Source organism: Lampris incognitus, chromosome 20, assembly GCF_029633865.1.
Source record: "Lampris incognitus isolate fLamInc1 chromosome 20, fLamInc1.hap2, whole genome shotgun sequence".
Taxonomy (NCBI): domain Eukaryota; kingdom Metazoa; phylum Chordata; class Actinopteri; order Lampriformes; family Lampridae; genus Lampris; species Lampris incognitus.
In genome coordinates, this window is record NC_079230.1 from 35,681,606 (window position 1) to 35,706,550 (window position 24,945).

Genomic DNA, 24,945 nt, shown 5'->3' on the forward strand with positions numbered 1-24,945 from the left:
GACCCCAAGTGACTGCCAAGGATGACGATTGATTAAACAACATATAGTTAATCAGTGACACCATCAGACATATTTTAATGGGCTTTAGCAACTATAATTTACTGTAGCACCCTTAAATCATTTTTCAGCCTCCAATTTTATTAGATTTTTTTTCCTGATTGGGCTTGAAAAAATATGCTATAGATCCCAAATCGTAAGACACATGGAGAAGTCTGGCACTAGTACCCAGTGAAGACTGCTGGGAAGCACGTGTGCATCCTGTGCTGTATGGGTCCATCCATCCATCCATTATCCAAGCCACTTATCCTGAGTAGGGTCATGGGATGCTGGAGCCTATCCCAGCAGTCACTTGGCAGCAAGTGGGGAGACACCCTGGACAGGCTGCCAGGCCATCACAAGGCCGACACATTCACACCTAGGGACAATTTAGTATGGCCGAGTCACCCTACCAACATGTCATTGGACTGTGGGAGAAAACCAGAGCACCCAGAGGAAACCCATGCAGACACGGGGAGAATATGCAAACTCCACACAGAGGACGACCCGAGATGACCCTCACGGTTGGACTACCCCGGCATTTGAACCCAGGACCTTCTTGCTGCGCCACCGTGCTGCTTGTTATTTAAATTAGACAGACTTTTCTGTTGGTACCTGTGCTACTACTGCAGACCTTGATCACCTTTGTTGGTGCATTTTTCTGTTTAAGATTAAGAGGCATACCAACCGATAAAAGAAAAAGTAATAACCGACTCAATAAAAGATCTGTAGAACAAAGTCATCAGGTACCTATTGACACTGAACTTAACTAGCTGCCTCAGACAAAAAAGGTGCTGCTGACTTTTTTTTTCTTTTCTTTTTTTTTTTTGCATAGCAAATTGGTATTACAATCAAAGTTCAGCTTGTTATCCATTATCGTGCCCAAGTACTTGTATGACTCAACAATTTCAACATCATGACAGTTAATGTTAGTGTTGACTGGGTTGGAGGGATTAAATCTAAAATCGTCAAGTCAAGTCAGTGTTATTTGTATGTATAGCCCAATATCACAAATTACAAATTTGCCTCAAGGGGCTTTACAGCAACACAACATCCTGTCCTTAGACCCTCACATGGGATAAGGAACAACTCCCTAGAAATCTTTAATGGAGAAAAAATAGGAAGAAACCTCTGAAGTAATACTTGGGGTAGTATTGGTCGAGGATCAATGACCACACCGGGTTATAGAACTCAGGTTTAATCGTGGCTCAGTAGGCAGATGTAATAACCATACATGGTAGTGGTGTAACCATAATAACAGTCCGGGTAGTACATAACACCTAGTGTAGTTCCAGTGGATATACATGGCATTATATCACTACAACCTCCGGGAGGGCAACAGAGGAGGATCTCTCTCCCAAGACGGACAACGTACAATGATGTGTTTACACAATTTACACAACACAGCACCGAAAGAGGATAACACAATTATAATGGAGTTACAAAAATTAAAATTGATAAAATTCAAAAGTCAATACACATGTCTTTGGTCTTAGTCACATTTAATTGCAGAAAGGCTTCCTGACACCATTTGGAGAAATAGTCTATGACAGGACCATGGGACATTTCATTCTCCTTCAGCAGGCTCACTCTCACCGTGTCATCTGCAGATTTCACAATGTGATGATTTTTTAACTCACTGCGGCAGTCATTAGTGTACAGGACATATAGGAGAGGACACAGCCCTGAGGGGAGCTGATTGATTTGGAAGTCAAGCCAGAAAAGTGTCCAGTCACTCTCACTCTCTGAGATCTGTTGGTGAGGAAGTCCAAAATCCATCCAACAATGTTGGTGTCCAACCCAAAACGTTCCACAAGCTTCTGCACTAGCAGATGAGGCTGTGTGGTGTTGAAGCCTGATGAGAAGTCTACGAACAACAATCTGGCATGGTTCTTACTACCCTCTAAGTGACTATGAATGAAATTAAGCAGAGTTGTGGTCGCATCCTGAACCCGCCTGTTGGTTCCATATGCAAACTGTAATGACTGGAGAAGATGCTCCGTCCTGTCCAGAAGTTCCTTTTTAATCAGTTTTTCAAATGACTTCATAACAAGAGAAGTGTGCTGCAACACATTGTGAATTATTTTTGCTGTGGCAAAACATTTACTCTAGTACACCATATTTTTACATGTTCTCTGAAGAATGCAATTTCTGCATTTATTTAAGGAGGAAGTAATTAATATTTTTTTAAATATTGGACTCAGTGCTCCTAATTTTCTATTACTAAGTTGAAATAAGAATTTTCCATCTCTCAAACTACAAACTGCTACTACTACTACTACTACTACTACTACTTTCGGCTAATCCCGTTAGGGGGCGCCACAGCGGCTCATCCGTTTCCATCTCTTCCTGTCCTCAGCATCTTCCTCTGTCACACCAGCCACCTGTATGTCCTCCCTCACCACATCCATAAACCTCCTCTTTGGCCTTCCTCTTCTCCTCTTCCCTGGCAGCTCCATATTCAGCATCCTTCTCCCAATATACCCAGCACCTCTCCTCCACACATTTCCACACCATCTCAATGTTGTCTCTCTTGCTTTTGTCTCCAAACCGTCCAACTTGAGCGGTCCCTCTCATATACTCGTTCCTAATCCTGTCCTTCTTCATCACTCCCAATGAAAATCTTATCATCTTCAACTCTGCCACCTCCAGCTCCTCCTCCTGTCTTTTCATCAGTGCCACTGTCTCCAAACCATATCACATAGCTGGTCTCACAACCATCTTGTAAACCTCCCCTTTAACTCTTGCTGGTACCCAGCAAGAATCCTGACACTCCTGACACTCTTCTCACCCACTCCACCCTGCCTGCACCCTCTTCTTCACCTCTCTCCTGCACTCCCCGTTACTTTGGACAGTTGACCCCAAGTATTTTAAAGTCATACGCCTTCATCACCTCCACTCCTTGCATCCTCACCATTCCACTGTCCTCCCTCTCATTCACGCATAGGTATTCCATCTTGCTCCTACTGACTTTCATTCCTCTTCTCTCCAGTGCATACCTCCACCTCTCTAGTGCATACCTCCACCTCTCCAGGCTCTCCTCAACCTGCACCCTACTCTTGCTACAGAATTAGCAAACATAATTAGAAAACTAAAAAAAAGAAGGACCAAACCCCAATTCTGTATTTATTTTAGGAGGGATTAATTGAAATGATGTAATACTGGATGCAACGTTTTAATTTTCTAATGTAAATCTTAGATAAGAATATTGAATTGATAAGCGTTACAAATACCTTACAAAAGTACATTATAGTGCTGTGGTTATTCTACCTAAAGTCAAAACTTCCGGAAATGGGGATTAAAAATACCGAAAATTGTGTACCAACATACATCCGCCATCTTGTCGATTATACAGGCTGTGGCGCACCCGCTCACGGCGGAGTTCCGCACTGACTACGAGGGTCTAGAGTAATACTACCGACAGTCACTGAAACCAAGTCCTGGATTTAAACACCCCCCTCCAGTACAGCAGGAAGTCCTGGATTTAAACGCCCCCCTCCAGTAGCGCAGGAAGGAAACGTGTATCATTACCATGGAGAAGCAACCCGCAGCGGGCGCGTTGGCAGAGAGTCTGGCACAGTCTGGAGGAGTTGCATCAAACAGAAAACCGAGGACGTTGGCGAGCAACATCGGATCCCGACCAGCAAACCTTGAAAGTTTGGACAGGTAAGCTATGCATTCCAGACATAGCAAGGTCTTAATGTAGAAAATCACACGTGTTTTGTCCCAAATAAGCTCAAAGCGTTAAACGAGGAGAAGTGGGGCAGGATGTGGGGAACATGCCGGAGAGGCTGGTTTACGGTACGTGGTGGTGATGAGAGGCCAGCCTGGACTCGGATGAGAGGCCAGCCTGGACTCGGATGATTGTTGATCGTGATCGTTGTGATGGTTGTAACGTCTCTTGTTTTGTACTTCCGGATGGAGGAACCTTCACTGGTCTGGTCGTTGTGCCTGTCGCCGAGACTTTTTACCCCATCGTTGGCTCAGATGTCAGGGCATCAAAACGTTCTTATTCTAATCATCTGTCTATCTAAAATGTTCTCGTCAAATGCGTCGCTGTGTTGTGGTTTGTGTATTTCATGCTTCTACATCTTTGCGGTGCTTGCACTTGCACCAGTCTTCAGAAGCGGCTGTTCGTGCAGCTCTTTGAGGAACTGACAGTCAGGGACGTGCACAGAGGGGCTGTTGCTCTACCCTGAAAAAGGGCAGCCCCCCCCCCCTTATAGGTGTCACCTGAATGGTGTAAAATATGGTCATTTAACTAACCACAAATCAATTTTCAGTGTGTTGATTGTTTTACATTTTAAAGATTGAATTAAAAAACTGCTCACTGTTAGTGTAAGTTAACACATTATTGCAGATATTGTTTCTTGTAAACTAGTTTTCTACTTGATTTTTTTTTTATTCACAAATCAGTTAAAATGCAAGTACAAGCATAGAAGACACAATGGAGATGTATGACTGGGACAATCTGATGAGCTATATGAAGCTTGAGAATAGGGGCCAGACACTAAGCAGATACTAACATGTTGTCTAGATTGAAAAAGTGCCTATATTTTACAGTAACATTTACAACCTAAAAAACACCTAAGACTAACTATAGACTAGGAACTGGTCCTGGGACATTAATTCCATCAGTTCAAACATTGTTTAAATAGGGAAGATACAATAAATAGTGACATATGGTAGTTTCAGAGTAGAGTAACGGTGTCCTCAGCCGTTCAGGGTAATAAAGTTTTAACATTTAACAGCAACTGCTGCCTTAAGCTCTTTTTGAAGACAGACACAGATAATGACATTTTATAGTGTTATCAAGATCATTCCACACATGTGAACATCTGCAAACCACACTAAGGGTCACACATCAGAGTTTACATTTTTGACCCTTTATAAGATGCCTTTTTTCTAGTCTTGTACAGGGAAGGTAGGTCAGAATAAGGTCACAAAGTCTGTTGATGAGTGCATATATATATATATATAAACATAATCTGGATTATCCTGCTCCTTATTTGTTGAGCACTTTCCCTACTTGAGAGTTTCTTTTAACAAATTTACAAAGTTATACATATAAGGTGTGTGTGTGTGTGTGTGTGTGTGTGTGTGTGTATACACAACATTATACAAGCATTGTGGAGGACATCACATTCAGTAAGCTTCAGAAGACTGTGACTGGGAAAAAGAGGGTCATTTACCTTGGGGCATGACATGGCATATATATCTTTCTTATGTGAAATCTGTAGTTTCTCAAGATAACTAGGAAAAGTATTGCACCAGAAAACATCACATTAATCTATTTGAGGCTCAAGTAAAAACTAATATAAGGTTAAAAGTACTTCAAGTGGAAGAAAAAGCCTCAACTTGCAACACAAACCAACGTTATTTGGAGAATTTTTTTTCTTTCGTCAATTCCTCAATATGGCCCTTAAAGCTTGAAAATGTATTAATATGAACCCCCAGGAATTTGGTGTATTTCACTCTTTCAATAACCTGACTGAGATGGTTCGGGCATCTGATTAGGATGCCTGCTGGGCGCCTTCCTTTGGAGGTTTACTGGGCACGGCCACCTGGGGGGAGACCCCGGGGTAGACCCACAACTCGCTGGAGGGACTACACGTCCAATCTGTCCTGGGAACGCCTTGGGATCCCCCAGGAGGAGCCGGAGGGCGTTGCTGGGGAGAGGGACGTCTGGAGTAGGGCTGTGTCCGTGTACACGTTTACACGGAAATAAAACTATAACCGTTTAATAAAATCCCTAACCGATAAACGTAAAGGTTTTGGTTTTATATAATGCGCGATGACGTCATCATTCTTTGCTGCGTGACAAGTGCAAGCGCGATTGCAGCGTGAGATGGCGGCTAGTAAAACTCTGCGAAGCCCCGTGTGGGAGTTTGGATTAGAAAGCTTCTCAGCGGGATCTAATCGCACCGAAGGGCTTCGCGGAAGCGGTAAGCTCCCAAAAAAAACCACCCCCAAAAATAACAGCAAGTTTCTAACGGCTACTCATCCAAAGATATTCGATCTTTTGTAAATGGTGTAGCCCAGTTGTGTCATACGACATCGGCGACCTTAAGAGCATTGAATCTATGGAATAATCGGGCTACAGCGACCTCTAGCGGTTTAGCACCGACATACTTTCAAAATTCACAGAAATCCTGAAACGTGTACACGTTTAAACGGCAAACATTGCACCGTGTAAACGTGTACAGATTTTAGTACACGTTCGCATCCCTAGTCTGGAGTGCCCTACTTAGCTTGCTGCCACTGCGATCCGACCCTAGAAAAGCAGCTGCTGATGAATGAATGAATAGCCTGACTGTTTATTTTGATACAAACCTTCTCCTCCTCCTCCTCCTCCTCCTTCTTCTTCTTCGTCGCTTTGAGAGGGGGGGCAAGAGAGTCAAGGCTGAGGGATGAGGCTGCGTTGTAGTGGGCTACCAGGCCATCCATCGTAGTGTCAGGGGGATCAGGGGTTAGATTAGACAATATCATGTCGGTCAGGGCTGGTGTGCTCACTGTCTTGATGTTCCTGAATGTGATGATAGGTTTTGTGTGCTGGAGTTGTACCAGTAGAGCACACCAGATTCAGAATGTGACCTTTGGCATGGGTGGGACTTTGAACATGTGTGAAGTTAAAGCAGTCCAGTCATGATGGGAATTCAGCGGCAAACTTTCTGTTACTGGAGTCCACATGGATATTGAAACACCTAACAGGAGTGTAGAAGAAGACATAGAGCAGACAGAAGTGAGTAGCTCAGACAGCTCAGACATGAAGGTAGTGGAGGCTTTAGGGGGTGGTAAACAAGGACCACCTGAAGCTGTGCTGACCCAGCTAGTGTGAAGGCGACACACCCAAATGAGGAGACATTGAGTACTGGAAGTTCTTTAAGGAATGTCAGCTTGATGTATAATAACTAGACCACCACCACCACGACCCATGCAGCGAGGTTTCTGTATGTACACATAGCCTGGGGATGTGGCTTGATTTAGTGTCAGGAAGTCCTGCTGCCATGTCTCAGTTAGGCATAGAAAGTCAAATGTTTCTATCCATGATGATGTCATGAATGAGTAGTGCTTTATTGTTTAAGGAGTGAGTGTTCAGTAGCATGAATGTTGCAGTGTCGTTCACAAATGCTGAGGCAGGCGCTATGTGAGGAGTAACACTGAACAGGTTGCCAGAGTGAACGGGTAGTTTGTTGTGATAACGTCGATGTTGCAGTGCGATAGAATGCCAGTCAGGCAGGACAGATAAAATAGCATCTCCTACTACTATTACTACTGCAACTACTACTACTGCTACTTTTGGCGGCTCCCATTACGGGGCGCCACAGCGGCTCATCCGTTTCCATCTCTTCCTGTCCTCTACATCTTCCTCTGTCACACCAGCCACCTGCATGTCCTCCCTCACCGCATCCATAAACCTCCTCTTTGGCCTTAATCTTCTCCTCTTCCCTGGCAGCTCCATATTCAGCATCCTTCTCCCAATATACCCAGCATCTCTCCTCCACACATGTCCAAACCATCTCAATCTTGTCTCTCTTGCTTTTGTCTCCAAACTGTCCAACCTGAGCAGTCCCTCTAATATACTCGTTCCTAATCCTGTCCTTCTTCATCACTCCCAATGAAAATCTTATCATCTTCAACTCTGCCACCTCCAGCTCCACCTCCTGTCTTTTCATCAGTGCCACTGTCTCCAAACCATATAACATAGCTGGTCTCACTACCATCTTGTAAACCTTCCCTTTGACTCTTGCTGGTACCCTTCTGTCACACATCGCTCCTGACACTCTTCTCCACCCACTCCACCTTGCCTGCACTCTCTTCTTCACCTCTCTTCTGCACTTCCCGTTACTTTAGACAGTTGACCCCAAGTATGTAAACTAATAAAGATACATCTAAAGAACTTATGTATTTAAACAGTGTTTTGGATCTTCATGGATATTGTGTGCATCCTCTTTGAGTTGTGTGTTTGCAGTGTTGTAGTATTTAAAATGCATAATTTTTCTGTCAACATTCGACATGTAGCGATGGTTTACATGTCTAATGATGTTAGTGGGCTAACCATTTCTTTCTGAATTGTCACCTTCCTGTTGTTCCTTCTTGCTTTGTATAAAAGGTATATTATGTTAAATTTTTACTTCAATCAAGCCTATATTTAACCATGTGGGTGTAGTGATATTTTTGTGGAGTGAACTTCTGTCCAATTCACTGTCAGTTTTGTTAATTTTTGCCTGTATTCATGATCTCTCTTAAGACAGCACCTCCATTAAAACACTATAGTGGATTTCCAAACCCCCATTGCAAGTGTTAAAATTCACCCAGGTTTTGTCTGTGCTATAAAATCATTTGGCTTTGATAGCACAAGGACCCCAATTATCCTCTTCCAACCTCTATAATTCCATTTAAGGTAAAAAGATGTATTTTTCTCTCTCTCTGTAAATAATGGTGTCGACCTTTTCACTGACTGGTGAAGCGTTAGCTGCCCTACTTGATGAGAGGCCTGCACACAGAGCCAGTTGGGGAATGGTGGGTGGAGTCGATCCCTGTTTTGGTTTTGGACTAGAGTCCATTGTCGATCTTACATAGTGTGCATGCTAGCAACAACATGTGCTTCCTTCACTACAGAAGTCCCTGGAACTATCCAGCTGAACAATCCTATTTTGAATTTAGTAGTATGACAAGTAGGGTGGCGCAGTGGTTAGCGCAGTCCCCTCACAGCAAGAAGGTCCTGGATTTGAGCCCCAGAGTAGTCCCGCTTTGGGGGCTGTCCTGGGTCATCCTGTGTGTGGAGTTTGCATGTTCTCCCCGTGTCTGAGTGGGTTTCCTCCGGGGGCTCCGGTTTCCTCCCACAGTCCAAAGACATGTAAGTCAAGTGAATCGGCCGTACTAAATTGTCCCTAGGTGTGTGTGTGTGTGTGTGTGTGTGTGTGTGTGTGTGTGTGTGTGTGTGTGTGTGTGTGTGTGTGTGTGTGTGTGTGTGTGTGTGTGTGTCCACCCTGTGATGGCCTAGCAGCCTGTGCAGGGTGTCTCCCTGCCTGCTGCCCAGTGACGGCTGGGATAGGGTCCAGCATCCCTGAGAGTAGGATAAGTGGTTCGGATAATGCGTGGATAGATGACAAGTTGAGAACAGTTGGTATCATAGAGGGTTCAAAGTTAAGCAAAGTGTAGGAGCGAAATGTCTCCTAATGGTTAATAATTAATGTTTTAATTACCAATTTGAATAATTAGTTTAAATACACAGACACATGGGGGCGCTACAATAAGCACATTTACGTTTTGGGTCATGTAATGACCTACTTTTCACTCTCACAGATAACACCGTTTCTGAATTAGCCGTGGAACTTCGGCATGTTTATTTCGCTCCATGCATAACGTGCGCATAATTCGACTGACCCTCGTCTACCTTCCCGCTCCCGTGGCTGCTCTGTTTACTATCCCATAATTCCCTGTGTCCTTAAAGATGTATTCCCCTAATACTGAACATCACAGGTCATATGTCGGATTCCATATGGAATTTCTGAGAAATTATTTTCTCCTCTGATTAATTGAAAGCTCCCGAATCTAACACACCCATTCCTGCCAAATGCCTGCCTGCAAAATTGTCAGGTGCAATACTGCTTGGACCCCATGAATCGCCGCTTGCTGCTTTATTATCAGATTTATCTTTTTGAGGGAAAGCGTTCCTTCGTTCATATTAGCATACACTATGTTAGCACACATTACATAACTAAGTTTCCTGTAGTAGTGGGCTTTATTTTAACCATCAATTAACCTCCCTTTACATTACTGTTGTTAATATCAACGGTTTTAGACATACACTACCCATCAGCTATGTTATTGGGTTCGATTTATTTGCATTGTACATCACTTACCTGCATTGTCAAAGATCTGTCAAACATTTGATGTTGGAACGTGTTAGCGAGGTGTCCAGTTTTTTGATGAGACAAAGGTGGAAACCCTCGCTCCACCACAAATCCCTGATATCATCCTGATATGATCCCTGACTGTAGGAGCCAAATGTCTCCTAATGGTTAATAATTAATGTTGTAATTAGTAATTTGAATAATTAGTTTGAATACTTATTTTTTACACATCGTATACTTTACGTAACTGCTTTCTTTAAGTATGTATTAAGTTTGCTGTGTGGTCTTAGATAGGTGCATGTCACTTTAAGAACTGGAGAAGGGTGTTCCTGGGTTAACGCACTCCGGAAGAGGAAGTAAGCGGAAGGGCGAGTTGCCTAGAATGGAAGAGTGGAGGCACACGGTTTTCTGACCGTGCATAGCCTACGTGTATTTGTGCTTTGTGTATACGTGTATTAGGTCAGGATAAAAGTTATTATTTCATGGATGCATTTCATTATTTCAGTGTATGTCTTCAAGCAAGTTTTAAATAAATACTTAAAACGCAAAGGAAGAATCATTCTTAGACCAAACATACAAGTGGCACACGCGTCAGCCATGAGGCTCTTCTCTTTTATTTAGTTTATCAGGATAGCTATAGCAGTCCTTATATCTTTGTCAGAAAAACCCTCTTGCTCCAAGTGGAAAAGGAAGATTGAGACGGATTCAAGGCATTCTGGACAGTAAGGAAACTCGCTGACGAGGATTACCCGAGTACTGGTGAGCGACGGTAAAAAGAAAGGCAGCATGGTTTCAAAGTAACGTGGAAATATGGAAGAAGGGTTTGAGGAGCTACCTCGTCAAAAGAGGAATGCGAAAATGATGGAAAATGCTGTTGAGGACAAACTGCATAGGTTAACACAGTCTAGAAGAGCTAAGCTAGGTCAGCTAACCAACCAGGCAAATGAGCTTGAGCGGCTAATGGAAGATGATGCTAACATCAATGCAGTGAAAAAGAAATTACGTTTGGATTATCAGGATTCGCTTGGGAAAATCAACAAGCTAAATGATAATATAAAACAATTAATCCATGACGACCAGTTCTCTGGAGATCAAAATTCGTATGAGTCTAAAATAAGTCGTATAAGAGGATTTATACAAGAAGTGGAAACGTGGCTAAAGGCATTCGAGGAGCGGGTAGAGCATGCTAGACGCTGTGATGCCGAGGTAAAGCCTACAGACAGCATATCAATGGCGTTCTTTGCTTCGAGCACTAAGAGTAGAAGCTGTGGGTCAGACATTGGAAGCAAGGCGTCCTCCAGTGCTTCCTCAGTGCGCCTCAAGGCTGAGGTAGAGAGAGCCACATTACTTGCAAAGGCTGCTGCTCTCAAGCAGAAGCAAGATCTTGAACGTCAGGAAGCTGAGTTGAAGGCAAAAAGGGCAGCATTAGAACTACAAACTGCTATTGCTGCATCTGACGCTAAAATCACAGTATTAGAAAATTTTGAAACTGAGCGCTTATCCCAAGTAAGTCCTACATGTCGAATGACTATTGAATCTGGAGTTCTACTACCACATGTAGAGCCAATCGTCAACACAGAAAACAGAGGTGAAGAATTCAGGCCACTTTGTCCCCAGCCCACTGGTGTAGGTCAGTCTAGTAACTTTATTGCAGATGATTATGCAGTAGAAACGCTCTTCAGTGTCATGACACGCCAGAATAGCATTACAGAGTTGATGGTGAAGCAGCAAAAAATTATGACTTTGCCACCGTTAGCCATCCCTATCTTCAGCGGGGATCCTTTAGACTACAATCTTTTTGTAAAAGCCTTTGAGCAGGGAGTAGAATCCCACACTTAAAGCTATAAGGACCGTCTCTACTTCTTAGAGCAGTTCACTAGTGGGCCACCTAAAGAGTTGATAAAAAGTTGTCTTCATATGAAGTCAGATGTGTGTAGGTTATTGCAGGGCTAAACAGCTGCTCAAAGAGCATTTTTGGAATGATTACAAGATTGCTGTAGCCTACGTGAAGAAGGTCTTGAGCTGGAAACCTATCAAGCCAGAGGATGGAGAAGCTTTAAATGCATTTTCACTCTTTCTTTTTTTAAATTTTTTTTTAATTTTTATGATCAGTAGTTTTTATTGTCTTTTAACACAATACAGGCCATGACATCACACATGGATTACAGAGATGGAAGGAACAATTTAACAGGGCCTACTAGACAATATCAAGAGACAGACACATTTGGATTAAGGGTGATCATAAAATGAGTCTTAACAGTATACAAGACAATAGGAACAGCAGAGAGGAAATAAAAATAAAAAAAATAAAAAATAAAAACATAGTTGGCAGATAGAGGGTAGTATGTAAATTGATGTTAAGATATAGATTAGTTGTCACAGATTAGACCGGGCCTTTAATGAAGGAAATATAGTGCGTCCACTTGGCCTCGTATTTCTCCACCTGGTTGATGAGTCTAAAGGAGAGTCGCTCATGTGCTGCCACAAGTCCCAGATGGGAGAACCATACACTGGTGTGAGGTAGGGTGGCCGACCTCCACTCTGTTACCATGAGCTTTCTACCCAACATCAGGGCTGTCTGGACCCACTCTGCCCGTGCTCGTGGAAGGGCTTTTAAAGGAGTAGGGTCTCCCAGAACAAAGAGGCTTGGAGAAAATGGGATGTCTGTTGTTAGTATAAGTTTGATATTCTCATATATAGCTGTCCAGAATTCTTGTGCAACAAGGCAAGACCACACCATGTGGATAAGCGTACCCGGGCCCTCCCCACACCTCCAGCAGTCAGGGCTGTCTCTTAGTTTCGCCCTGTATAACCTTGAGGGGGTCCAGTATACCCTGTTAATTATTTTGAACTGTACTAATCTTGTCCTGAGTTCCCGTGATGTTTTCTTATAATTCCTTAAAATGTTTTCCCACTCCTGACTGGTAAAGGTAAGATTAAGATCGATCTCCCAGATTAACTTTAAATTGGATCCCAAACCATCAGAGTGTTAAGTCAACAACAAGTAATATTTTGAAGCTTCATGGCCTGTGCCAAACACCTTAACTATATCCGACAGTACATCTGAACTAGGCGGGGTTGTGGAGATAGACCCAAAAGTTTGAGACAAGAGGTGTCTTAGTTGAAGATATCTCCAGAACTGCTGTTGGGGGAGGCCATACTTTTGCACAAGCGCCGTGAATGATTTCATCGTACCACCTTCATCATATAAATCTCCTATAACCAATATTCCTTTTCCCGCCCATTGTGTCCAAATAAATGGGTTTTTTTGTCAATCTTCAACTTGGGATTCAACCAGATACTAGCTGCTAAATTCAGGTGGGGATTGAATTTGAGTCTAATTGAGATTTGTTTCCAAATCCATTGAGTGTTGACAACTATCGAATGGGTCATAGCTTCTGTAGGCAGTGCAGCAGTTATAAGATGGAGGGGAGGGAGAGCATCACAAAGTGTACTTTCGATGCCAAACCGGGGGGGGGGGCGCTCGGGAGGTAAAATCCAGTGGGCAAGATGCCTGAGACCAAATGCTTAGTAGTATAACAGTAAGTTTGGGATACCCAGCCCACCCTGGTCCACTGGCCTTTGTAGTTTTTTCAAATTAAGTTGGGGGCGTTTACCACCCCAAAGGAATCTGCTACATAGCTTGTCAAATTGTTTGAAATATTTAAGCGAGATTCTCACTGGGAGTGCTTGGAGAATGTAATTGAACTTCGGTGTACAGGTCATTTTCAAAACATTAGCTTTCCCCCATAGTGGCAAGTAAAGAGGAGTCCATCTTTCAATGTCTGCACTAAATTGACTCAATAGAGGTTCAATGTTGACCTTCACTAGATCATCTAATTTAGGGGGGAAAGTCACACCCAGGTATTTAATGCCATTGCTGGGCCAGGGGAATTTACCTCCCTGGAACAAGGTCTTGGGGCAGTACGAGGTTAAGGGGAGGGCTTCTAATTTTTGCCAATTAACTTTGTAGCCTGATAAATGAGAGACTCTGTCTATAATGCTAAGCAGTGCAGGAAGGGAGCGCTCAGGGTCTGAGACTAGAACTAGGATGTCATCCGCGTAAAGCATCAGCTTTTGTATTGATTGACCAATTTGTATCCCTGGGAATGCTGGTTCTAATCGAATGGCCGCTGCCAGTGGTTCCACAGCAAGTGCAAATAGGCCCGGAGAGATGCCGTCGCCCTGCCTGGTCCCCCTACCTAGCTCAAACCAGGGTGAGATCAGGCCATTAGTTTGCACAGCAGCTTTGGGATGTGTGTACAGGAGTTGTATCCAGGTGATGAATGTATTGCTAAAACCAAATGACTCCAGGGTGAGGAATAGGTAAAGCCACTCAACCCTGTCGAACGCCTTTTCTGCATCCAGAGATATGGCCGCTGGGATAAAGCCCACCTGATCAGGGTGGATCAGGGTAGTGATGACTTTGTTGAGTCTGTTGGCTAGCAGTTTCGATAGTACCTTTTCATCATAGCCAAGCAATGAGATGGGCCTGTAGCTTTTACAATCTACCGGATCTTTACCATTTTTTAAAATTACAGTAATAACTGCTTCCATCAGTGAGGGGGGAAGGGAGCCATTTTGAAACGCCTCTGTGTACATATTTAATAGCATGGGGGCTAACTCCAGTGCATAGCACTTGTAGAATTCAGCTTTGAAGCTGTCAAGGCCAGGGGCTTTACCTTATGGTAGGCTTCTAATGACCTCTACTATCTCCTCAACAGTGATGGGCTCATCTAATAACCCACGCTGCTCATCAGACAGAGTGGGGAGGTTCAGACTACCAAGGAAGGTTCGGATTTCCTCACTGTTCGCCTGCAGTTCAGAAGTATACAGGCTGGTGTAAAACTGTCTAAACTCTGCATTGATATCTGAGGAGTCTGATAATAGGGTCCCCCCTGATCTCTAATCGCTGGTATGGCGCTCATTGTCTCCTTCTGCTTTATGTATCTGGCCAGCATTCTCCCTGCTTTGTCTCCCTCTTCAAATTGTTTGTGTCTGGCTCTGAATAGGGCAAACTGCTTTCTCAGTGAGAATGGAGTTAAATTGATATTTATGTAAGTGATGTTAAATTAGTAGGCATCATGTTTTGTATATAGGCGGTCTCAGCTGTCTCAGTTTGTTTTTCTAATTCAATTTGTTTAGCCATATTCCGTTTTTTTCTTAAAAGAGGCATGTTGAATGGCATGTCCTCTTAGGAAGGCTTTCATGGCTTCCCATGCTGTTCCCATTGATGAGGATGTTAGTAGATTAGTTTCCTTATAGAGGTTTATTTGGGCTCTTAAGGATTCTCTGAAGCCAGCATCCAGAAGAAGGCTTGAATTCATCCTCCGTCTTGGAGTCCTATTCAACTTGTTAAGGAGAGAATGCTGACCATTACGTGAGCGTGGTCTGAAATGTGAATACTACCAATACTAGAGGATGTTGCAGAGGATACAATGGAGTCTGAGATAAAGAGGTAATCAATCCTAGAGAGTGTGCCATGAGGTGGGGAGTAGTATGTATATTCTCTGGAGGTTGGATTATGTAGGCGCCATACATCTACCAGGCCCAGATCCTTGCACAAATCCTTCAATACACTCACTGACCTACGGGGTTGGGGCCTTGAAGGCTGACGATCCAGAACAGGATCCCACACCTGATTAAAATCTCCCCCCATGATGACTGGGTGGTCTCCCATCTCCCTCAATTTACACTCCAACCTACCAATAAAGGATGGGTCTTCAATGTTGGGCGCGTAGGCATTAGCTAGAATAACTGAGTGGCCCTGTATTTCAGCTAGAACTACTAAGATCCTCCCTGAATCATCTGTGGTCTCCTTAATGCATTTATATTGGAGATGCTTATTAATCAGTATAACCACCCCCTATTGCGGCTAGATCCACACACACATATCCCACCCACCCAGTACGTAGTTTTCTTGCCTCCTGATCTAATAAATGCGTTTCCTGGAGAAACCCTACATCACAGTGTTTAGATTTCAGATAAGACAAAACTTTTTTCCTCCTAACCGGCGAATGTAGACCCTTTGTTGTGCGTCGGAAAGGAACCAGTGCAGGGGTCCGGCAGAGTCAAGCCCGTAGGCACGTTTATTTCTATTCAGGGAAGAGAAAGGATGGGTCTTCAATGTTGGCTATTGATGGTGTCTGGTGCAACTAGAGTCCTGGATTTTGGGTGTGTAAAAGACTGTGTCTGTGTGCAGGGCGAGTGTGGTGCGTGTGTGCAGGAATGTAAATGACTGGAGGGTGTTTGTGCGTGCTGGTGATGCGCAAGTCCAGGAGTAGGGGTTCGGCGGGAGGCAGCGTGGGAGCACAAGGGAGGGGTCAGAGGAACACGAGGAAGACGGAGCCCGAGAAGCACCGGGGGTTCGTACTAGATGGCACAATCAGACACCGATTGCCCGTCAGCGTCCTCTCTTATAGCTGGCTGCAGATTGGCTTCAGGTGCGCTGATTTCCGATGAGGCTCTGGTGCGTGGCTGCGCTCTCAACGAGCGCGCTGATTGAAACCCTGCCGGTACACTCAGGTGGAGACGCGCCTTGCGTCTGGACCACAACACCCTTAACATTTAGGCTCAAGTAGCACGCTCCCTTATGTGACTGCATACTGCGCATGTGCACTGTTTTTTTCAAAGAAAAACACATAGCGTGGGCATTCAAAGAAACCAACACATGAACAACTGTGAGATGTGTAAACTCTACCATGCAGTCTAACACTGCTTAGCTCTAAAACAAAACAGAATGGTCCGCGACTCGCAGAAATACGCTGCTCTCAGACCAAACCGGCATGGCTTTCAACTACTGCAGACGACTGAACGACGTCAACGCTCATGAACTAAAGAGCGAAATGGTAGCCTAATTTATCACAATTAACCATGAGCTAACATGTTAATGTTACCAACACTATGCAAGTATGCAAAGCCTGTTTTCAACCTCGAGCAGAGTGCACTGACCTAACAAAGCTGTTAGGCTGTCAGGCGAGTTAACGTTATGCTCTGCCTGCAACCAACTCCTTCACACGCACTCATACCCATGTGGTCAGATGATTGCCTTACAACATTTAAAGCTAAAATCAAAATTCACGTCCAACAAATAGAGAACAGAAAGCAATAGCCTAATACGGCTTTAGACTAAGTGAAGAAATGAATACTAAAGTATAGGCTAATAAAATAAACCCTGACTTAGTCAGATAAACACAGGCCAGCTCATTGTAAAGTAGAACAGACATTTCAAATGAGCTTGGACGTTACCTGTACGTTACGTCTTTGAGAGATTGGCAATCCCGCCCAAGGCTTGATTTAGGGGAAAAAAAGTTATATTCTAACATTAGCCTACTGGCTGCCCCATGTAGGCTCTGGGCAGTGAGGAACGATGTTCAGAAGTCTATGGCCCATATGGATCAGTGGTCAAGTGTGTGGGCTCAAGTTAAGTCAGTCACAGGGTCTTGATGTACTCTAGGGCTTTTCTCTGGTCCTCGAACACATGTCGCTGTCCTCCCTGACCCTTGGGGTTGATGACCAACACTGCCGGAAAACGCAGGGAAAATGCAACTCGGCGTTCATGGAGCATCTCCTTGCATTGCTTGAATTTTCTGCGTTTATCATTCACCACCTTTGCATAGTCAGGGAAGATCATGATGCGATGCCCTCTCCATTCCAGTTTACCCTTGTTTCGGCTTGCTTGCATGATCCGGTCACGGTCCTGAAGCGCAGGAACCTAGCCACAATGGCCCTCGGTGGTTGGTCGTCTGTTCTCCGTGGGGCTCGTGCGAGATGGGCTCTGTCCAGTTCCAAAACTTTGGGAAAGTGCAGACCCAAGATATCCGGGATCACCTCGGTTAGAAATGAGAGAGCCCCTTTATCCTCACAGGACTCGGGAAAGCCTACGAACACAAGGTTGTTGCGGCGGCCTCGGGAGTCTAGATCATCCACCCGCAGCCGGAGTTGCTCGAGTTCGGCCCGGGGGGCAGGCGGGTCCTTCTTCAGGGCCTTTTCGCTATCCTCCAGGAAGCCTAGCCGACCTTCGACGTTGGACATGCGTGTGTTAATGGCAGTCAGTTTGGACTCCATGGAGGTGATGGTTCGTTGGATTTCATCAAGCTTGTTGTTGTGCCCAGTGGACATGTTTGTCAGGAGGGTGAATATATTTTTGATATCAGTGGCCACGTTGCTAGCAGTAGGCTCGTTGTCTGTGATGCTAGCCGTAACGTCAGCCAACCCACCACGATTGTCGCTGCTAGGTCGATCAGGAGAGTCTGCCCTTTTTGACGTTGCGTTCTTTCCTTGTTGTTTCTTTTCTTTTCCCGACATTTCTTCGGTTGTAACTTTGTTTTAGCTCAGCAAATATTATTTATGCCGTCATTCAACCATAACTTAAAACTTATTTTAAAAGCCATGCTGGTCGGAGACGGTCTTCAAACAGCCATTCTCAAACTCCGCGTCACGTGACTCCGCATTTTCACTCTTTCTAACAGCATGGTGTAATACCATGACTGAAGTTAGTTACATGGAAGAACTGGATAATGTTGTGAACTTAAAGGCTATCATAGCAAAGCTTCCATACAAGCTACGTGAAAGGTGGAGAGCTGCTGTGTGTAGTCTACAGGAGCAATGCGACAAGAGAGTCGGGTTTAAAGATCTGGTTGAGTTCATAAACAAACTGGCCAAAATTTCACTTCATCCAGTCTTTGGCGATATAAAGGACGGCACAACTGCTAAAGGATCCATAATTAAACAAGATTATCATAGAGCACAGAAAAGAAGTGGGATCAAGAAGTTGTTCACCACAAGTAATAGACCACTGGATCGTCAAACGAAAGATGCACTGCAAACAGAACACATGAATCCCATCACACCTACGACAAGGACATGTCTCTTCTGTAAGGATGAACACACCATAGAGACATGTAGTAAACTAAAAGACAAGCCACACAAAGACAAGTTGGAATTCTTGAGAGGCAAAGGACTGTGTTTTAGCTGCTTGAAGCATGGTCATATGAGCAAAACCTGTAAAGTAAAGGTGAGTTGTCAACTGTGTTCCTTAGCTCATCCCACACTGCTGCACATAAAGAAAAAGGACATGGTTGCTGAGCCAAAGAAGAGGACTGATAACTGTGAAGGTCAAACAGTTTTGAGTGCATTTGTCTGTGCAGAGTCTGACGGTTATGAGTTTACTGGGGCCAGAGAAGATGACTACACACTCGCAATAGTTCCTGTCCAAGTCAAAGCCAAGAAGGGAAGTGTAGTGGTGCAGACTTATGCTTTTCTGGACCCAGGGAGCTCTGCCAGGTTCTGTACAGAGGCACTGATGGATAAGTTAAAGCTCAGTGGAAGAAAGACCGACATACTGCTGAGAACCATGAACGAAGAGAAACCTGTATGCACTTACGTGGTGTCTGGCTTGGAGGTCAGCAGTTTGTTAGGCGGTGAGTTCCTTGAACTTCCAGATGTCTTCACGCAAAGGTCAATACCTGTAGGTAAAGAAAACATACCCCAGCAGAAGGATCTTGAAAGGTTGTCTTACCTCAAAGAAATCTATCGCCCTCAAATTGAGGCCGACATTGGACTGCTCATTGGAGCAAATGTACCCAAAGCTATTGAGCCGTGGGAAGTGGTGAGCAGTGTTGGCAATGGACCATACGCTGTAAGAACCAAACTAGGTTGGACTGTGAATGGGCCCTTAAGGGAACTCTGCAGTCAGGCAGATATGAGAAAACTGATGAAGACAGCGGTGAATCGTATATCTGTGGCCTGTTTAGAGAACCCGTGGCTTCAACAGTTCAAGATGGAGTTCCCTGAGGGAGGAAAACATGATAAAATAGAGATGTCTAGAGAAGATCATCAGTTCATGGACATGGTCATGGAATCAGCTAAACTGGTGGATGGTCATTACACCATATGTTTACCGCTAAAGAGCAAAATGGTCAACATGACAAATAATTGCAAGATAGCTGAACAGCGAGCACATACCTTAAAGCGGAAGTTCATCAAGAATGCCTGCTTTCAGCAGGAATACACAGATTTCATGGAACAGCTTATTCAAAAGGGCTATGCAGTGCAGTTGTCCAATGAAAAATTGAAACACAAGGAAGTGAAAGTGTGGTATATACCGCACCATGCAGTATACCACCCAGGGAAACAGAAACTGAGAGTTGTGTTCGACTGCGCTGCATCCTATCAGGGCACATACTTAAATGAGCAGCTTCTTCAAGGTCCAGACCTGACCAGTAGTCTAATTAGCGTTGTAATCCGATTCAGACAAGAACCCGTTGCAATCATAGCAGATGTGGAAGCAATGTTCCACCAGGTTAGAGTGCCTGATGATGACTCTGATTTACTCAGATTCCTTTGGTGGACAGGTGGTGACTCTAACCAAGCCTTGACTGAGCACAAAACGACTGTACACTTGTTTGGGGCTACGTCTTCGCCTAGCTGTGCCAATTTTGCTCTGAGAAAGTATGCTGAAGACCAGAGTGGACAGTTCAAAGCTGAAGTGGTAGAGACAGTGTTGCAGAATGTCTACGTGGATGACTGCCTGAAATCTGTTGTTACAGATGAAGCAGCCATATCAATGTGTCAGGACGTGATCAAATTCTGTCAGAAAGAGAAGTTCTCTGATGAGATTTTAGCTCTACTTAAGGGGCAGAATGTGAAGCACAGTAGCCACCTGTATAAGCTGAACCCTGTGTTTCAAGATGGTCTGTTGCGAGTTGGTGGAAGGCTATGTCGAGCGGCTATGCCCAGAAAGTTGTAAGCAGCCTATCATTCTGTCTAGAGACTTTCCCATTGTTGATGTGCTACGACAGATCCATGAGCAAACTGGACATGGAGACAGGAATCATATTGCTCTCCGAACTGCGGCCAGAGATTTTGGATCCCTAGTGCCAACACAGCCATTCGAAAGGTTCTCTCAAAGTGTGTTACATGCCGTTGCTTACATGAAACAGTTGGGAAACAACTAATGTCTGATCTTCCACAAGATCGGTTGATGCCAGATGATACACCCTTCACCAGAGTTGGGGTGGACTATTTCGGACCATTTGAGGTGAAACGTGGAAGAAGCCTCACAAAGAGATATGGTGTTATAGTCACTTGTTTAGCTGTTTGCGCAGTTCACATTGAGCTTACCTCATCATTGGACACAGACTTGTGCACAAATGCAGTCTGGCGCTTCATAGCAAGGAGAGGACAAGTGAAAGAGATTCGTTCAGATAATGGGACGAACTTAGTTGGGGCCAATCTTGAGCTGAAGGTGGCCATTGCTGACTTGAACACCACCAAATTTCAGCATTTGTTTCATCAATATGGGATTACATTTACATTTAACCCTCCCACAGCTTCTCACCATGGCGGAGTGTGGGAGAGGTTAATAAGATCAGTCAGTAGGTGCTGAATTCTACTGTGAGTGAGCAAGTCCTCTATGAAGAAAGCCTTCACACAGTCTTATATGAGGTTGAGTCGATCATCAACAGCCAACCTATCACAAAGGCATCTAGTGACCTAAATGACTTGGAGGCACTGACGCCCAATCCTCTCCGGCTGCTGAAGGTGAAACCATCATTACCACCAGGATTATTCGACAAGGATGATCTCTACTCACAGCGTAGATGGAGGCAGGTGCAATATATGTCTGATTTGTTTTGGAAGAGGTGGATTAAAGAGTACCTACATCAACTCCAGGAGCGGCAACGATGGTCCACAGCATCAAGAAACTTTGCAAATGGAGACATGGTTCTTCTTGCGAATGACTGTGCTCCAAGAAATTCCTGGATTATGGGAAAAGTCATTGAGGCAATTCCAGACAAGGGGCTTGTTCGCAGAGTTCGCATCAAGACAAAGACCAACATCTTGGACAGACCCATCGCAAAGATCTGTCTCCTCATGGAATCTGAATGGGCAGGTGGTAAAGACTGAGCCCCCACAATGAGCCATGTGCTGGAAACCTCTGTCTCTCTGTCTCTGTCTCTCTCTCTGTCTCTTTCTCTCTGTCTCTCTCTCTCTCTCGCTCGCCCTCTCTCTCTCTCTGTTTCTCTTTTTTCTTTCAGAAAATGGACATGTCAAGCTGACTGGATAAATATTGGACTGTGTGCTTACCAAGCACTTCCTTTTCATATTTTGTAACATCAGATGTTTGATAATCCAAAGGCCTGTTCATTTTATGTATTGATGTAATTTGATATGGAATTTGTTATGGATGTGGTAATTGTTCTAGGCTTTAGCATTATCAGAACAATTAGGGGCCGGTAATGTAGGAGCCAAATGTCTCCTAATGGTTAATAATTAATGTTTTAATTAGTAATTTGAATAATTAGTTTGAATACTTATTTTTTACACATCGTATACTTTCGGTAACTGCTTTATTTCTGTATTAAGTTTGCTGTGTAGTCTTAGATAGGTGCATGTCACTTTAAGAACTGGAGAAGGGTGTTCCTGGGTTAATGTGCTCCGGAAGAGGACGTAAGCGGAAGGGCGAGTTGCCTAGAATGGAAGAGTGGAGCCACAAAGTTTTTCTGACTGTGCATAGCCTACGTGTATTCGTGCATAGCTTACGTGTATTCATGCATAGCCTACGTGTATACGTGCATAGCCTATGTGACGTGCATAGCCTAAGTGACCGTGCATAGCCTACGTGTATTCGTGCCTTGTGTATACGTGTATTCGCTCAGGTTAAAAGTTATTAATTCATGGATACAATTCATTATTTCACTGCATTTCTTTAAGCAAGTTTAAATAAATATTTAAAACGCAAAGGAAGAATCATTCTTGGACCAAACAGACAAGTGGAACACGCGTCAGCCATAAGGCTCTTCTCTTTTATTTAGTTTATCAGGATAGCTATAACAGTCCCTACACAAAGTTTTACTGGATAAGATAATGTACAACAAATTTAGTTAATTGCATTTCTCTTCCCCTTCTCCCCTCTAGTCCAACAGGTTCTCATGTAGAGTGGTGTAAACAGCTAATAGCAGCTACCATCTCCAGTCAGATCTCAGGATCCATTGCTCCTGATGCCGCTGCCAGGGACAGCAAGGTAGGTCATTAAACTTACTTTTGCAAATATGGTTTGAGGAGAGGGTTAAATGGAGAAACAAATAAACTACAAGCAGAATATTTAGTATCAGCAGCCACTATCCCTTAACACAGAGCTCTGCATGGGCCTTTTTTTTAAACTTCTGCTTTCTGCAATGCATCCACTCAGTTTTCTGCTGCATCCATCCATTCAAGCATGTCATTGCTCCAAGACTGATCCAAGACTGACTGGAATGCCAGCTGGCAGTCTCCATTTTCCTATTCCTTGCCAGTCACAGTCCACCATATTGCTGCCTGAATGTAGCAAAGACATCAGCCTTGATGTTTTTTACCAAACACAAGCCATATTCAACAGAGGACCAACCCGGCCTAGAGAAATAATTTAAATAATGAATACATATTACAAATGCTCAAATAAATTGAAAAATAAATAAATCAGTAAATTGATTAAATAATGAATAAATAAATGCTCAAATTGGGGAATTAATAACTAAAGAATTGAATGAATAAAGAAAAGGCACAAATAAATTGAGAAATAAATGTAAAAATGGGTACATTTATTTCACTTTTCTTGTCATCACTGTGATCTCAGAATGTATTTTTCCATGCATGATATATATTCGTCCAGCATGATTTCCCGTAGGGGTATAGTAGGCTAGTAAAGGTGTGGTCCGATTTATTTTACCTTCAACATGTCAAATTATGTATTGCCCCAGATTTGTGACTGAATGATCAACGGCACAGCATCTGGTTTGATTGTTAATGCCTGGCTAAGACTTTGAGTATTAGCAGTTAGCAACATGTCTGTTCGTATAATATACAGCATTCAGTCTGAACGCTTGAGGTTTTCTATGACACTAAAAGGTAGAAAATAGTTAAGACACTTGCCTCGCCATCTGAATTTTGAATCAGTAGATGGACAACCTCCTCCAGGTTGTGCTAAGCGATTGAAGTCGACATCTACATTCGCGAATGCAGAGAATATATTCAAATTGTCCGTCAACACTTGAAAGCAAAAAAGCAGGTAATTGGTGGAGCTATTGTTTTCCTTAATACAGTGCCTGGCAAAAGTATACAACCCCCTTGACAGTCATCAGTAATGTCTGGATTATAAAAGATACTCATACATCTGTTCCTGAACAATGTTATTGTTGTGAACCCATAAGCACTAACAGCATGTTCCCAAAGCCAAAATAAGTTATGTTTCACTGACCTTTTTTAAATAGATTAAAAACTAAAATATAGCACTTGCATCAGTATTCAACCCCCACATATCAATAATTTGAGTACCCTTTTGCTGCAGTAACAGCCATGATTCTCTTGGGGTAAGTATGTACAAGCTTTGCACATTCTTCTGGAGTAATTGTTGCCCATTCTTCTTGGCAGAATTTGTACAGGTTTTGCAGGTTGGTGGATGGCGCCTCTGGACTGTGATTTTCAGTCTGTGCCACAGATTTTCAATGGGGTTGAGGGCCGGCCTTTGACTTGGCCGCTCCAAAACATTCACCTTTTTGTTGCTGAGCCATGCCATTGTTGCTTTAGCCTTGTGCTTAGGATCATTGTCCTGCTGGAAGGTGAACTTTCTCCCAAGCTTCAGTTTTATGGCAGACTGCAACAGGTTTTCTTCCAATATTTCCCTGTATTTAGCTCCATCCATTCTTCCCTCAACTTGAACAAGGTTCCCAGTGTCTGCAGATGAAAAGCAGACCCATAGCATTATGTTGCCACTGCCATGCTTCACTGTAGGGAGGGTGTTTTATAGGCCATGAGCATTGTTAGGTTTGTGCAACACATAACGCTTTGAGTTTTGGCCTAAAAGCTCAACATTCATCTCATCTGACCACAAAACCTTTACCCACATCCTAACTGGGTATGTCTAATGCTTCTTAGCAAACTCCAAGCGTTTTTTATATGCATAGTTTTGAGCAATGGCTTCTTTCTTGCCACCCTCCCATACAGGCCAGATTTATGGAGAGCCATGATATGGCTGACTCATGTACATTTACTCCAGTTTCAGCCACTG

At 43.7% G+C, this 24,945-nt stretch overlaps 1 protein-coding gene across 2 annotated transcripts in view; it reads left to right on the top strand.

The window, feature by feature from the left end:
* Window positions 1-3,384: 3,384 nt before the first annotated feature.
* mtmr1a (myotubularin related protein 1a) overlaps window positions 3,385-24,945 on the top strand; it is a 277,755-nt gene continuing 256,194 nt past the window's right edge. For both annotated transcript variants that reach the window (XM_056299990.1, XM_056299991.1), the window contains exons 1-2: window positions 3,385-3,702; window positions 22,818-22,923. In XM_056299990.1, coding sequence (XP_056155965.1) covers window positions 3,569-3,702; window positions 22,818-22,923 — 240 coding nt within the window. In that variant the 5' untranslated portion in view covers window positions 3,385-3,568. The remainder of the gene's footprint in view (window positions 3,703-22,817; window positions 22,924-24,945) is intronic.